General features: G+C 49.3%; 6 protein-coding genes across 6 annotated transcripts; 3 read left to right on the plus strand and 3 right to left on the minus strand.

Annotated features, from left to right (window-relative positions):
* Positions 1 to 115: 115 nt before the first annotated feature.
* Positions 116 to 1498, minus strand: Aud_005274 (putative endoglucanase; the record flags this gene model as incomplete). The annotated part of the gene is made up of 1 exon (XM_043290203.1): positions 116 to 1498. The coding sequence occupies one exon, from the start codon at positions 1496 to 1498 to the stop codon at positions 116 to 118; it is 1383 nt and encodes a 460-aa protein (XP_043146138.1).
* A 1227-nt stretch (positions 1499 to 2725) lies between these two features.
* On the minus strand, positions 2726 to 3823 carry Aud_005275 (uncharacterized protein; the record flags this gene model as incomplete). The annotated part of the gene is made up of 3 exons (XM_043290204.1): positions 2726 to 2833; positions 2886 to 3275; positions 3323 to 3823. 3 exons carry the CDS (start codon positions 3821 to 3823, stop codon positions 2726 to 2728), a joined length of 999 nt encoding a protein of 332 aa, XP_043146139.1.
* Positions 3824 to 4963: 1140 nt separating this feature from the next.
* On the plus strand, positions 4964 to 5775 carry Aud_005276 (uncharacterized protein; the record flags this gene model as incomplete). Its single annotated transcript, XM_043290205.1, has 2 exons — positions 4964 to 5105; positions 5180 to 5775. The coding sequence occupies 2 exons, from the start codon at positions 4964 to 4966 to the stop codon at positions 5773 to 5775; spliced, it is 738 nt and encodes a 245-aa protein (XP_043146140.1).
* Positions 5776 to 7069: 1294 nt separating this feature from the next.
* Positions 7070 to 10885, plus strand: Aud_005277 (uncharacterized protein; the record flags this gene model as incomplete). Its single annotated transcript, XM_043290206.1, has 2 exons — positions 7070 to 7507; positions 7529 to 10885. The coding sequence occupies 2 exons, from the start codon at positions 7070 to 7072 to the stop codon at positions 10883 to 10885; spliced, it is 3795 nt and encodes a 1264-aa protein (XP_043146141.1).
* A 1370-nt stretch (positions 10886 to 12255) lies between these two features.
* On the plus strand, positions 12256 to 13572 carry Aud_005278 (uncharacterized protein; the record flags this gene model as incomplete). Its single annotated transcript, XM_043290207.1, has 1 exon — positions 12256 to 13572. One exon carries the CDS (start codon positions 12256 to 12258, stop codon positions 13570 to 13572), a length of 1317 nt encoding a protein of 438 aa, XP_043146142.1.
* A 62-nt stretch (positions 13573 to 13634) lies between these two features.
* Positions 13635 to 14421, minus strand: Aud_005279 (uncharacterized protein; the record flags this gene model as incomplete). The annotated part of the gene is made up of 2 exons (XM_043290208.1): positions 13635 to 14335; positions 14385 to 14421. The coding sequence occupies 2 exons, from the start codon at positions 14419 to 14421 to the stop codon at positions 13635 to 13637; spliced, it is 738 nt and encodes a 245-aa protein (XP_043146143.1).
* Between the last annotated feature and the right edge of the window lie 1708 nt (positions 14422 to 16129).

Raw genomic sequence — 16129 nt, forward strand, 5'->3', positions numbered from 1 at the left:
ATCTAGCATCCTATATTTTGAGATTGCTACGAGATGCTCAATCTGTAGAGAATTCTACTAGTCGCTCTCATTGCTAACTATAATTGAAGGCACAGTCTCCGCAACTACCTAACGACTACAGACACTGGGAATACCACTGGTTCTGAAACTTGCAAGTGTAGGGCGACGCACAAACCTTGGGTCCAGTCCAGCCCTGTCCACCGCACTGTCCATAATGGGTTTGCGTAGGCCCGGGCGCGGTGCTAGTAGTAGTCTTGGTAGACGTGGTAGTCGTGGTGGTCGTACTCGAGCCACCGGAACCCTTGAAAGTCGATCCGATATCACCCCAGCGGATGTTGGAGAAGACAACATGGGTGGTGGGGTTCTGCGCCTTGATCAGGTCCGGGTTCCCCTCGGTGCTGCTGCAAGGGCCAGAATTGCCGCTGTCGAGCCAGTTCATGTAGCCGCTAGCATCGTTCCAGATGCTGAAGGCGAGGACCATGCCACGGCCCAGTGCCTGGCCCATCCTGGTCAGTCCGCCAAAGGTGGCGGCTGATCCGTCAACGGAGGTACACCAGTCCTCGGTGATCGAGCTGACGCCGGAGGAGGACACGGCGTTGGCGATCACCTTGCCGTTCTGGATGTACTGTCGGCGGATCTCGGTCAGGGTGCCGGTGGTGGTGCCGTCGTTGGTGACAAACTGCGTGGTGATGGTGAAGGGCTTGGAGGTGTCGACGGTGCCGCCAGGGCCCCAGTAGCTCTTCTGGCCTAGAGAGTATGGGTTGAAGCCGCATCCGCCCTTGTCGCAGTCTGTCGCGCTGCAGGGGTGGGGCGTGTACGAGTTGGCGCGGGAGTTGGCTTCGAGGATATCCATCTCGTTGCAGCAGTAGCTTGCGCCGCTGGTGTTGAGCGTGCCATTCTTCCAGGTGATCACGGGGCATTGCGCATCACAGTAGCCAGAGCCGTACTCGGCGCCTCCGGTGTTGTATTCGTTGCGACCACCCGTGGCGCTCATCTCGGAGAAGTACAAGGCACCGTTTTCACCACAGGGGAGCGTGGACAGGTCCACGTCGAAGGAGAGCTCCTGCCCTAGCAGCTTGAACATGACATAGTTTTTGTCTGGACCGAGGAGGTAGAGTCGAGGCGAGGCGTTCGTGTAGACCCCGTTGCTCAGGACGTATTGACTCATGGTCAGAGTGTCACCCGAGGTGGCCACACCGGCGCTGGTGTAGTTCGCCGGCTCGATCACGCAGTTCTTTGCGCAGGTGGCCTGATCAGGACAGAGGGTGCTGTTGACTCCGGAAGATGTGGTGCAAGATGTATACCCATTGACCGTGTGGATCCAGTGGTAGGCCCAATCAAGAACCACAGATGTATCCTGCGCAACACAGCCGCCGGCAGTGGTACATTTGTACGTTGTAAGCTTGGGGTTACCAGCAGAGCTTGAGGCAGGTTGTTGTGCGGAAACGAGAGGAAGCAGGGCCAGCACAGCTGCCACGATGCCTCTTTTGGAGTCCATGATGCTTTTGACAAGTCTGAATGCTTGAAATCAAAGATCAACAGTTCTTCAACTCGGGTATTTATACCCTGAGCCAGGAGAGTCACCGACTAGACGGAGAAATTCTGCTGAAGGGATGTGTCGAAGCGCCATTTCGTAGGGTCAATCTGCGAATGGGAAGTATTCACAAGACGGCAATTGTGAATGCCATGAATTGTAGATTAAGGTAAGCGATAGGCCCCTCCATGTTTCATCTTGATGGCTAGGAACCAGTGGTAATTAGACTGGCTTGACTTGGTCAAGATCCTACGGCCCGCCGATCCGACTCTTGTCCCTCTTCTTCTGTCAGTCCCTTACTTCGATCATTATACCCCGCATCTTCACGCCTGATTGACTTCTTCAGACTTGGAACATGCAACGAGCTTCCAGATCAGGATTGGTAGATGTTCGCTAACGTCTCAATTTGTTCGGCTTTTGAGCGCAAGCCGCCAGGCACCCATGCTTCCCCGCAGACACTATGCAGAAAAAGCCACGGGAATCTCGGCTGTTTTAAATCAGGCTAAGATCTTTGATTTATTCAGGGGTTTCAATCAAGTGAACGAACCATGGAGATTCTCCAAGTAAAACACGCCCCACCTGCTGTTCCTGATACGGTAATTGAACTCCGAATAGCTTCATCACGGATGAATACGGAAACTTTGTTTAATTAGCCTTGATCGCGGAAAGTGGCAATCACAGGAATGTATTGATGTTGAACAGTAAAATGGCAGTGAATGAATTATTAATATTGGTAAATACAGTTACTAATAGTGGAGGCAGCCAAAGTGCATTATGCATTAAAGCTACTAGCTAGAAGGAATACTTTGCTGCAGGATATAATCAATTCTCGATTTTTAGTACTCCTTTGGTCTTTTGTCTCTCCTACGTATACGTCTGGGGATTCAAAATAAGTCGTATTATAACTATGCAAATGGATATCCCAGGTTATATCCACCTACGCCGGGTCAAAGGAAGAATTTTACACCTTATCCTACACTAAATTGACCATAATAAAACCCGCACTATCCTAAATTGGCAGTAACTAATGAGCATATATTTCCTCTGCAACGACGGTACAAAGTCTGCGTCCCTGCAGTGACTTGAGCCCTGAAATAAGAAATGAGAATGAGAGCGTTCAGCACATTATGCCTGACTTTCAGGTATCTTCAGAGGCCCAAGAATACTTATAAAGCTCTCGATACCAGCTCATCATGATGGATAGTACGAATCGAGAGGCTTGGCAGTTCCCAGGTTCGTGACAGAAGATCCCGCCTGTTTCAGTCGTTCCAACTCCTTCTGGCGCATATCTTCCTGTATCTGCAAGATTGTCAGATCTAGAAACTAAAATAAGAAAGGGAAATGAACTAACCTGCACGCGCGCCGGGGTAAGCATCTCCCTCTCCCTTGTGATCTTCCACTCCGGCAAACCCTCGGGTCGGCCGAGGTCTTTCAGGGTCTTCTGCTCTACGAGACTGTATTTACCATCAGGTCGGTTATAGTTGAAGGGCTCCTTCAGCGAGACGGGTGGGTTGGTGATGATGCGGACTTCACGCAGAAGATTGCGCGATGCAGAATGCAACATGAACGGGTGGAGGAGGTAGACGTCGCCTGCTTGTCCGGTGGCTTCATGGAAGGACTCAGCCCGTGTGAGTTGGGGATCTTTTGCCCAGTCTCTCCACTGCTTGCCTCCCTCTGGACGCGGAGGGTTTGGGCCCGAGCGAGATGCGAGCGATGGCCAGGTTCCTTCGGGGTGGTCGTACTGATTGAGTCAGTCTAATTTCTTCTCATACGGAAATGGAAACTGACCAGATGCTTAGCGACAAGGCCAATCCCATCGGTGCATATCGCAGTTCCGCCTCCCTTGGACTTGATATCGCTGAATAAGGGGATTACCAAGAGCGCTTGCTCCCCACTATCCAGAAAATGCGTGAACCAATCTCCGTCGTTGTGCCAGTCGTCCAATGTGCGTAAGTCCAACGGATCATCAGGCTTGTATTCGGGTCTCCCGAGATTGATGATCCACGAGTCCCGCCAGCCCTTGCACCAATCCGTTACCCGTTCTTCCCCTCCGACCAGCTCACAGATTGCATCCCATGCCTTCGGCGCAAAATCCTTCACGTTGACGACTGTATGACCTGGCATGTTGACTCTTTCACTGTTCCAAGTGGACTTGTCTGTCGGAGAGATGCCTAGGCGAGCCCAGATGGAGGCTGTCCAGTTGTCGGCATCTCCCTTGGTGAAACATTGAGGGATCTTGATGAAGCCGTGTTCCAGCCAGTGTTGCTTTTGTTCTTCAGTGAGAGGCATGATTTCTCCAATATCTTGGTCAAGTTATGGTCGGGGTCCTGAAGAGATGTAAGTATTGTCTCGATGAAGATAATTTGTATAGCATCATTTGTTGCCAGCCACGTGGTGTCTTTAAAGATGGATGATACCCGGGATTACCCCACTCGAATCAACAACCATGGTCAACCAGTCAGATACAACTGGATAATCGGCTGTGGATTACCCGCACTTTTAACCGGCTTGACTCATTCGACGCAATGGATTTGTCACCATCGAAGCTGTTGAGGGGTTATATGTCTGTGTGTAGGTCTACATAGTTCCTACAATCCCAAGTCACCTTCCACTTTGGCCTTGAGAAGTTGGGCTGTAGAGACGCAGTGACTAAGATGTATATCACTTTGCAAGCTTATCAACTTCGACAAGTTATGAGCTGAATGTTGAATGCAAATCATTGCCCTTGTCATTGTTCCTATTTGCATAATGGAATAGTAAGCCTTATTCCAAGGCCTTGTAGGACCTACTTGTGAATGACTAGTGGCTTGGCTTCAGCCCTAGACGCTATATTCCTGTATTTATTCTCTTCATAGTGACTTCATACTGTCTGTGCTAGGCACTAGAATGGATTGAATGGAATATTGGATTGTTTAGGCTGAGTATATAGCTTATAGATATCGTCTTTTGCATATCGCTTTCCTGCACTTAGTACATTAATAGCACGAATTCAAGACCTGTTAATGTATTAAGCAACAAGATTCTGTTGACCATGTGAGTAGACCAAATTTGGTTCTGGCCTCACCCAGGCAGTATGCACCAGTCTATGACTACATATAAAGTTGTTTCTATCCGTCCAGGGTCATACGGCAATAAAGCATTTCATCTAAATGGCATGCTTATTATTTTAGAAGGTTCCAGATATCATGTATAATGTGTAGGATACGACATATCCCATGGTTGGTCTTTATGTAATGTTAGAGTAACGTGCGGTGCAGCATAAGGTATATGGTACTCACCACCATGTCATTATGACCGGCATATCGCAGCCATCTATGACTATGTCTGCTCACTTATCACAAGAGCTTGCAAAATTCCTTCAGTTACCAGGAGAAGAGCAGCATACGAAGTATGACTAAAATTTCCAACCAGGAAATCGCGAAAAGCGTCATGGAACGTCGATCCAGATCCCCCCAATCTCGTACACAGTTAGACAGACCGGAGTGGGACTCGGAAAGCGGCACAGGTACGGAGAATTGGACTCCTGGTCGTTCTGATTCTTCAAATGGTGATAACAGCAATGAGTTGGCCGGTATGTACCAATCATCCTATAAACAACCAAGGACACGAACACGAAAGTTGATTTGCTGGCTGAAGAAGGCACAGAATCGACAAAGAACTATACGCAAGACTCGCAGATCAACGCTCATACTTCACAAGCAACACACACGCCTTCCAGTAGCGACCTCAAGACGACAGACAAGAGGTGGAGAGCGCTCATGTACTTTAATGTGGAACAATTCCTGAAGCTAGACATTATCCACAAAATAATCGAGAACCTAAACGACCGCGACCTCGTCAACGTCATGGAGCAAGCTCTGAACGTCGAAGATCTCGATTGCACTATACAGAGACGGGTCCAGTACGAGGTCCTCTGCACGTCCCAGAACCAGCGCATCGATTATCTCAACCACTACCTCCGCGGTGAGGGTGCTGAGACCCTCGAGATCAAGACAGATACAAAACTCACGCTGCACAATCAACTCTATCACTTCTGTGTAAGAAACCCGGAAAAGAAGAGAGGAATGCTCCTCGACCAACTGCGTCAGATATCAACTTTGAAGGCATTTAATGCGCTTGCTCGGCAGATCTGGGGTCTCTCCGTAGAGGGGAGGAACAAGCTGGGAGATGATGCGATTCAATATCATGAGCGGCGACATGAAGTCGATCCAAAGTACTGGCTTCCTTGGAGGTGCTTGTGATTATGGTGAGATATCTGGCTTCTGATGCGTCGTCGTCTTATGCTTTGGACGTCGTTTGACCTAGCGTTGGCTGCCACTTGTGTTTCTAAATTATATATCTAGCTTAATTTGGTGTTGTTCAGGAATAATAGTCATCAAGAATATGACGATATTTGCCTATCGCTCTTGATATACTACTAGTGCTTTTAGCGATGGTCAAACTCTTAGATAGCCAGGTAGAAGACCGAGAATTTGATAACCAGGCATTGCACTTGCGCCGCCCTGACCTGCACATTATCCAGGACTGATGAAATTTCTCAGCCGTTCCGTCTACTGTCTCGTGCAAAAAGAGCGCTTTCGAAGTTTCAAGAACAGCACAGCTGTGACACATGTGGCTCTCCACCTTCCTGATGGCGAGACGCAGCGACAAACTGATGAAGCTATATGTTTTGGGGGACTGAAACTCGGTTCTCTTGCAGATAAAGTAGCAGGAGTTCATGTAGGATGAGCGATGAAACTCGTAATTTTTGTTCACAATTTTTGCACTAATAGTTCAACCTTTTGTCCCTTGGGAGTCGACGTTATGAAGCAGGGGATCGATGGCTGGGCTGACCTGACTGTTTGTCCTACAGTCATGAAGAGCGTGCCAGAAGACTGTTTATAATGAGTCAAAGGACAGATGCTTCAGAGTGAGGTTCTTGATGCTGCATGTGGCTATATTCTAACAAGCGCGTCTTCTCCCAAGACACTGAACTAAGAAACCAATCTACGTCCTTCTGAATGTCAAAGGTCACCAAGCAATATATTTTACCAGGAACAGATCTGTTGACTCTCTTTCGGAAGTAAAAGAGAATTGTTGCTATTGTCACTCTTTCTAAGATCTTATACACCATCCCTGGATATTCTTGTTTTCCTGATTTGGTAGGCATGCAGCACAACCCAACCTGAAGTGGCAGTCTGAAGAAGCCAATGGTGGGTGATGCACTGGCAGGGATCCCTCAAGGCTGTCGTGAGGCTGCACCTCTGTTCGAATTTTCTTTCCATCACACTCCCAGGAACGCTTATTCTTTCACCAGATCTTGAGCTACACGGTTATCCTCATACAGAATGATTTAGAAGGAAATAATTGCTGGTGTTTCTCCGTGCTCGAACGCAAACCACAAAAGACAAATCACTGCAGTAAGTCGACCATTTCGCACTTTCAAGGGACAATCTCACCGAAAAGAGACCATTATATACTGTTTGGCGGCTTACACGAGTCATGGCCAGTACAGGATCAATATAGACCCTGAGTCATGTTCTTGACCCGGTAACGATGTCGAGCTGCTCCGAGATTGAAAAAAGCGACTGCAGCCCTGGACGGACGGGCAGGGCCCCCAAACAAAGGAAGCTGGAAGAGAGAAATTGGCGTAATGAGACGACAAGGCCCAAAATTTTCTCCCGCAACGACTACACAGTAGGATGGATATCAGCATTGCCGCTGGAGCTAGCGGCCGCCCAGGCAATGCTCGACGAGTCTCATGGTGATGCTGGCAAATTGGAGATGGATAATAACACATATACGTTTGGCACTATGGCAGGTCACAATTGTGTCATTGCATGTCTGCCAGCTGGGGTATACGGACATACGTCTGCGACTACAGTGGCAAGTCAGATGCGATCGAGCTTCCCTTCCATCAGCTTCTGGCTCTTAGTCGGAATCGGAGGAGGCGCGCCAACCGACAAGGCCGACATTCGACTTGGGGACGTCGTTGTCAGTATGCCGACTTCATAGAGCCCTGGAGTGATCCAGTATGACTACGGAAAGATGATTGGGGATGGCATATTCGAACGTACAGGGATCTTGAACAAACCGCCTACACTCCTTCTGACCGCCGTCTCTAAGCTTCAAGGGCAACATCGGACTGAGGGGTGCTCACGCATGTTATCGTTAATTGATGAAATGATGAGCAAGTATCCGCAGATGAGCCCACGGTATGGGCCTCAAGATTCCGGAAGCGACGTGCTTTTTAAGGCAGACTATGACCACCAGGAGGAGGACAGTTGCCAAAAATGTAACCGAAGTTTCGCAGTGACGAGACCTGCGAGACAATCATGTGCACCGGTTGTTCATTACGGTACGATTGCCTCAGCAAATCAAGTTATGAGGCATGCAGCCGTCAGGGATCGGTTTGCAAGAGACCTAGGAATTCTTTGCTTTGAGATGGAATCAGCTGGGCTCCTTGATAATTTTCCATGTTTAACCATCAGGGGCATTTGTGATTATGCAGATTCGCATAAAAACAAAGAGTGGCAGGAACCTGCAGCGGCGACAGCAGCTGCCTATGCCAAGGAATTGCTGGGCGTCGTTTCACCAACATCTCTGCGCGAGTTACAGACGCATCGACTGCCAAAATCTGTTCTCGAGCATCGGGAACTTTGTCTGAAAGCGTTAGACTTTGACCGCCGAGGACAACGGGGTTTCGCAATTAAAGACGCCTTTTCAGAAACGTGCACATGGTTGCTCGGCCGGCCGGAATTCCAAAAATGGCTGGATAGCAGATTGCTCCATGAGCACAACGGTTTTCTGTGGATCAAGGGCAACCCCGGAACGGGGAAATCAACCTTGATGAAGTTCGCGTTCGAGAACACGAAGCAAAAGACGTTGGATTCAGGCGCCATTGTCATCTCTTTTTTCTTCAATGCGCGAGGAGATGAATTGGAAAAGTCTACCACGGGCATGTATAGGTCTCTTCTTTTTCAGTTGTTCAATGGGTTACCCCGACTTCAAAAAATATTAGACTCGGAAATATCGCCGTCGATGTTAAACTCGGGAAGCTGGTGCCTGGAGCTTCTGCAGTATGTCTTTCGTCTTGTTATTCGGAACATGGCTGGGCAGCCTCTTATATGTTTCATCGATGCCCTGGACGAGTGCGAAGAAAGTGAGGTTCGAGACATGGTCGACTATTTTGGTGAGCTCAGTGAGCTCGCAGTTTCCGGGCTGGTAACGCTTCATGTCTGTCTCTCCAGTCGCCACTACCCGCATGTTACCTTTGACAAGGGACTTGAGATGATTATGGAAGGGCAGAACGGACATGGACAAGACATCACACGCTATCTGGATCGTAAACTAGCGAACATTAAACACAGAGAGATTGCAGAAGTCAAGACGGAGATCATTGAAAAGGCGTCGGGAATCTTTTTATGGGTTGTGATGGTTGTCGATATATTGAAAAGGGCATATGACCAGGGTCGGATGAGCGCCCTACGGAAAAGACTGCGAGAAATCCCTCCGCGGCTCAAGGAACTGTTCAAAGACATCCTGACGCGAGACAAGCAGAATATGGAAGACCTTCTTCTTTGCCTACAATGTACGCTTTACGCGAATAGGCCACTTAGTCCGGGGGAGCTCTTTTATGCGGTACAGTCGCACAAAGAGGACGAGCTAGACTTGATGGAACCACTGGCGGATGATGGTTCTGTCTGTCGCTTTATCCTCAGCTCCTCCAAAGGCTTGGTAGAAGTGACCGAGGAGAGTCAAGAGACCGTTAGGATTACCTTTCAAAGTATCCTCTCCCAAGAGCCCGTTCAAGAAACAGTCCACAAGACCATTCACAAGACCGCTCAGTTTATTCATGAATCAGTCCGCGATTTCTTGCTCAACGAAGGAGGCTTGAACGAGCTCTGGTGGGACACACGTGGTAGCAGAATGCTACCAGGTCACGAAGTCCTTAAAGTCTGCTGCTGGAACTACCTAACAAAAGCGTACTTGTTCAAGGAAAGTAGGTTGCCTGACGATATTCCACCCCAGTGGAGGGGACATGAGACCGCGGCCCTTAGGCAGAACACGTCAAAGAGCCTTCCATTTCTGCATTACGCTGTTAATAACGTTCTGCAACACGCAGAGGCTGCAGAGCAGGCTGGTGTCTCTCAGACCGACTTTCTTTCCTATTTCGATACTTATCAATGGACATACATGCATAACCTATTTGAAACGGGCCGATTTGGGAGGTATGCCGAACGGACGAGACTCACATACATCTTGGCCGACAAAAATCTCAGTCATTTGCTCAAGGCGACGCTTGAGGCTTCGTCCCTCCATGCCATCTTCAATAACTGGGACTGCCGCTACTGTGGAAGTTGTCTGCATATGGCTCGCCATGCTCGTGGGAATACACAACGCTGGGCCTCTCCATTTCTCGCCGCTATGGCCAGGCGCAATCAACAGGTGGTCAGGGTGCTGCTCACAATCAGGTGTACTTCATATGCCACCCAAAAGGAGGACTTGGCCGATCTTTTCTCGCGCCCATCCGGGTTGGAGCTGATGAAAGAACGTAGATCGATCGGATACGATCCTACAATCTTCGAATATGCAATGACGACTCGAGACCTTCCGCTACTGAGGCTAGTGCTCTCAACTGGCCGAGTTGATCTGTCAACAGCCAGAGTTCGAGGCAAGAAGCCTGTGATGTTCGCAGTTGAAACCGGGGATTGTCCCCTGCTTATGACTATGTTGGATTTTGGTGCTGACCCAAATGAACATGACATGTGGACTCTGGACAGTCCTCTCGGTGTTGCTGTTACATTGAAGCAAGCCGACATTGTACAGCTGCTCCTGGAGCGCGGAGCAGACCCTAGCCAATCTGAAGTTTGCCACCGTCTTCCTTCGCTCCATGAGGCGGTCATGATAGACCCACGCGTTATCAACCAGCTACTCTTCGCCAGGGCCAATATGAATGTCCATGTTGCCGCTTGTCGGGAGTGTGTTCCATGCATGCGATGGCTGTTCCAAGAGTGGGTCGACATGAATCCGAACTCTCATGATTCAGGAGGATCTACTTCTCTACATTACGCCTCAAGCCTCGAACTTTGCGATCTCTTGATAGATGGAGGCGCAGATCTCAATGTAAGGGACAATGAGGGAAGAACACCAATATTCTCTCTTGACTACGCAAAAGTACAACTACTTCTCCGCAGAGGAGCCCAAGTCAACATCAAGGACAACAATGGTTACACGCCTCTCATGTGGGTTGCTGGTCTTGAATGTTCTCGGCCACAGCTTATTCAACTTCTGCTCGACAATGGAGCTAATCCAGATGAATGTACTGATCTGGCAGACTCGGTAGATGCTATTGATCCGGGTACCGTTTGAGATAGTTTAAAATGCTCAACTGAAGATATTGTCGAAGGTATGAGATTGATGGTGAAAGGGAAATACTATAAGAGAGCATATAGAGGCGTTTTCGGAGGTTGCTGGTGCTACTCTTTGCGGCACGAAGATGCACCATGTGTAGACTTTCGTTTCCATTCCAGGGCCACAGGAACGCGGTCCAGTTTTTAATTTCGCAATACGTCTTCATCATGGCACTGATGCCACAGTATGACTCGAATCGTTCAGTAGCTTTACTCTCTCGCCATCTCTCAATGGCTGCTTAGTACTGAGGCATGGTTGTCCTCATAAGAGACGCGTGCCCGTTGGGTCATTGGTAGCATTTATATACTTATACATCAAGGCACGACTTGAAATATGCACTTCAAGAGTACACTGACACCGATCACTCCCGTCTCATCAGTATCTCTGTGTAGAAGTGATTTTACCTGGCCCGCCGATTGTAATCGATCGAAGACTCGAATTCTGAGTCATGCCAGCCGATGCCAAGTTTGGTTTACTGTAAGCATGGGACGCCTAACGCAGCATACGCACTACTGGCCCTGATGCGGTGCCTCGTCCTCCAATAATATTCTCACCCTGCCCATGGGCGAGATGCTATTTCGGGCGGTTGGAGCATAATAGTTCTGGACAATATAACGCGCCGTCGCACTTTCTCACTATAATTGGGCGTAAGAAATACTTAAATAGGTCCCTTGCAATCGCGGGGTCAGTGCTGCATCGGAATGACAGCCGTCTACCCTTCTTGATTTTGAGTCGGCACACTCGCTCTGTACGCTGTATATCACCTCGCATTCCCACAATCACAGCTAAAATGATGAGCTGGCTCAAAAACCTATTATCTGGCGACAGCGCCGAAGCAAGAAAGAAATGCAAGAAGCAAGAGCGCGCGGCTCGAGAACGCAGTAAACAAACCAGAAAGCGAGAGAGAGAACTGGGGCGCCGAAGGGGAATAGGTACATGGAAACACCCTATTTCTCAGCCGCTCCAGGTCAGGTATTTCAGAATGGAGACGCCGCAGCATTTTCGGTCCGGAATAATCTTTGCTTTCCTGCTGGATCATGGTCCATCTGATAAGGTATTTTCCCATGGCTATGTGGAGTGCCTTGTATGCCTCGGCGGCGGCTATGTGGGTGCTGCGCCAACCGCTTTGGCGACTCTTCAACTGCCTTAAGGTTGGTTGTGAGTAACAATAAAGTGGATGACGATATATGGACTCAGCATTATAAAGGAAATATGGTGTCGTCTGCACCCTAGCTGGAATCGACCGAGTGTTCGCTCTCGAGCACTTTCATGCTCGATATCTCCCGTTTCTGAACCGAATCTTGAAAAACCTTCCATTGAACTCACGAATGCCGCTCTACGGTTGTGGTGAGAATAGTGACGAATACCTAGGACAACCTCAATCCTGCCTTCGTCGCTCTGTTGGCGAAGAGCATCGTTGTGAGCACAACAATCAAGGGAGAGAGTCTTCATACTGTCCACTATGGCCTCTCAAACTCAGGCCTTTAACAAGGCCCAGCCAGAATATTCGCATCATCAGCTGCGATGATGGGTCCACGTTTGTGCAAGTGGACGATCATTTGAAACATCTTAGCCATCATCCTCTTGACGATGAGGAACTTGCCCTTGTCACGGATGCGATACACCCAAGCCGGATCCAGCAAGCTATTGTGCTGTCGCGAAGCCATAGGGCAGCCTTTCTCTGCAATAACGGGAAGCTGTATATCCTCGTCACGCAGGATGGGGATGATCAATTTACCACGCGAGTGATTTCTATTCCAGGAAAACAAATCTCATATATCGCGGTACGAAGCGCGCGTATACATAACCCGGCCCTTATTTCAGGGGCAGTTGCCCTTGTTCTCGGAAGCGATTCCCGCACAGTTGTCTCCTTCGACTCATGGCAGCCGATGATTGCCTGGTTGACGGACAATGAGACCAAGGAAGCACCCACTCATTCAGTAACATTCGCAGCTCCTATCGTCAAGCTTACCAGTAAATTCGCTGCGCTCGACGAGGCTGGTACTGTGCATGTCTGGGGCGTAAAGAGCACTGTTCAACCCCCCGATCCACCGGACGAGGATGAAGCGTTTGAAGAGGCATGGAATCGCTATGTTCTTTTTGGTGATCCAATCCAACAATGGCCGTCTCGACGACCTGAAGCGCTGGATTACACCCCCCGAAGTTTACCACTGCCGCCTATCAAGAAGCTGGCAACAGGAGGATGTTACAATGCTGGCATCTCTCGTGCGGGACAGCTGTTCATCTGGGGCTACAGATCGGGGAAATGGCCCGAAATCGCAGACGTTAATCCGATGAGCGCTGCCGAGTTCAAGGAAGCTGCCATTAGAAATGATACTGGTAACCGCCTCCAGATCGTCGATTCAGCTGCGGGACGGGCGCATGTTATAGCTTTGGGGGTGGATGGATCGCTTTGGTCTGCGGGCGATGGGCTCAATGGGCAATTGGGCATAGGGACCAGGCAGTTTGGGTTATGTACTGGAGATGGAAATACTGATATCGCGGCTAATGACACTGGTGAGGAGTTTGCCGTTCACTGGCAAAAGATGGATACCGCAGGAATATTGGGCAATGGAGAGAGATGCGAGGCCGTTTTCTGTGAGGGAGATCACACATTGATTGTAGCCAGGAACAATACAGTCTAGGGTTTGATGCGGTTCCTCTAGTCAAGTATGAACGGAAGTACCAGCTTGTGTTCTACTGGCAACTACCAAGGATAAACACCCGTGTTATGCAACAACTGACCAACTTCGTCATCCCGCTTTCCTTCAAGCACATCAATCAACGGCCGCACCGCCTCTGCAGCCGGCTTAGCCCCGTTCTCCGCCGTGTTTCTGTCGCTGAGGTTCGACTGGGTGAAGCCAGGGTCATACGCAAAGACCTTGATAGCCGGACCATACTCTACCCACTGACACGCAGTTATCATATGCAGCGCCGCTTTGCCCACGCGATACTGCAGGCCTGGTACCTTGTACAACACCGAGGACGGATCCAAACGACGCGCGATCGAGCCTGCGCCGCTGGAGATGTTGATGATCCGCGGGGAGCCGGTGGACTTCTTCAGCAGTGGGGCAAAGGACTCCGTCACGACTGCCGGGCCGGTTGCGTTGGTATCGAATTCCTCTCGCAACTGCCGGCGCAGGCTTGTAGTGGTAGCCACTATGGCGGCGTTGTTGACGAGGATGTCGAGTTTCCCGTGCAATTTTTCAACTCTCTCTGCGGCGCGGTGGATTGTCTCGTCGTCGGTGACGTCGAGATGGAGCAGCTCCGGGGTGCCTGGTAGATTGCGGGATTGTAGCCGGGCCAGGGCTGCATTGCCTTTTTGCATGGAACGGACTCCCATGAGGACGTGGTAGGAGTCTTTGGCCGTTAGCTGGGCGGCAAGTTCGAAACCGATCCCGCTGTTAGCTGTTGGTGTTAGCTCGATTCGCCTTCACATGGAAGTTGATAAACGTACCCCCAGTAATAAGTACTATAGTTTTGGGTGCTGCCATTGTAGCTGTTGTGGTTGAGAAGGCACATTTCTCCTGGACTTGCTGGCTTTATAGACATCCTTTTGATGGAGATAGACCCTAAGTGCGTTAAGTCCGACGTGTTTATCATGCTTATAAATGCTTATTGTGATAGTCAAGCTGTTTGATGCCGCCTCATCTACTTTTTCTATGCAGAGGCGTTTGTGATTGGTCCGCTCGTATAAACTTTAGGCTCGCTGGTGCGAAGACAGAATAACAAGTATTATAGCCTAGAAGTACTTGGACTCCGTTTTGTTTACTGAAACTTACACTGGCGAAGAACTATCGTTGTCAAGGACCCTGTATATTCGCTTAGGAGCTTTTCGTACCTGAATCTTTCAAGGACTATGGGTTATCGTGGCTTGTGGGATAGCAGGAAGTTGTGCGACACTCGCTGATTCTATGTATTAGGAGAGACGATAGTTTTGACAGAACCCCCACCAAGGATCAAGGTATCCTCTCTCGTACGAAGAGATTTCCAACATCCCGTTCCTATCGCTCTACAATTATTACATGAATCTCATAGCACGAGTGTCAGCGGGGGTATCCTCGGCAGGACTGCAACATCTAGGCCAACTACAGAGCGATATATGGTACGATGGTCCTTTCTGCCAAAGCTGGATTACTTTGTTCCCTGCCGTACTTCCCCGGGCATAAGACATCGGAATGGCGCCACTCGACCGCTTACTCGTCAGGGGTCGGTTCAGCGGAGGGGTCCTTGACTGGAATGAAACCGATAGGGACCGAGTTCAGGTACGATGCAGGCCAGCGGAGAGGATATATGCTTATTGTGTGAAGAATATGGAATGTGGAATTTTGAGAAAAGTTGGTGAAGATGGACTGCTTACCTGTGACAATATACTAATACCTGAGAGATGAGTAACATTCCGAGGGCATGACTCGCTGGGTAACTGTCATTTTTCTTATCAGAACGGCTCCAGCTACATATGACCTTCATGTGCGAAAGGACTATCAGCAGAGTCCTATGTGACGGAGAATCAAGATGATCATTCCGCCTTCCCCGCATTTCCTCCTGCAGCGTGAGTTGGCATGTGCTCATACCAAAAAGGAATTGTGCGATCCGCTAATGGGCGATGATATCATTACAAGGAAGCCATTAAGGAAGATCACAAGGCTTATATCCCAAGGCTAAAGGCAAATATGATGACTGTTACCCCGCATTTCTGTCTTTGGGAGCTCTTACCGCAGGGGTGCGTAAAGCGATTCTCGAGGGCATTCAAATGTTACACTGCATTCTAAAGAAATAAAGTGCCAGTCGTAGAGGCTGTGAGTACAATATGATCCACGGATCTTCGCTGTCAAACCAAGTCGAGGATCCTGGCCGGGTTGCCCCAGAAAGCCTCGATCGAATATGATCGATGGACCAGGATAGGATCCTTGTATCTGTCGATCAATCTGAGTCAGAATGACGGAAGTCAAGGATATTAGCGTGCAGCCGACAACACACCATCTTTACCGTAGTATCTTGGCTGGCTGCACTGTTGGAGAAGACTTGATAAATGAGTCAGGCGTGCCACGGTGCCAGATATCTGCTGACACATGGCTATAACAGGTATTGCTATACATCATATCCAGCTCATAGTTTGATAGAAGCGGAGTTGTAGCTAAGTTGTACGTCTTTTTCTGACGACAATGGCGAGGCCCGGCTCGAAGATTAAGAGTAATCTGA

This window comes from Aspergillus udagawae, assembly GCF_001078395.1.
Source record: "Aspergillus udagawae IFM 46973 DNA, scaffold_3, whole genome shotgun sequence".
In the NCBI taxonomy this organism is placed as follows: Eukaryota; Fungi; Ascomycota; class Eurotiomycetes; order Eurotiales; family Aspergillaceae; genus Aspergillus; species Aspergillus udagawae.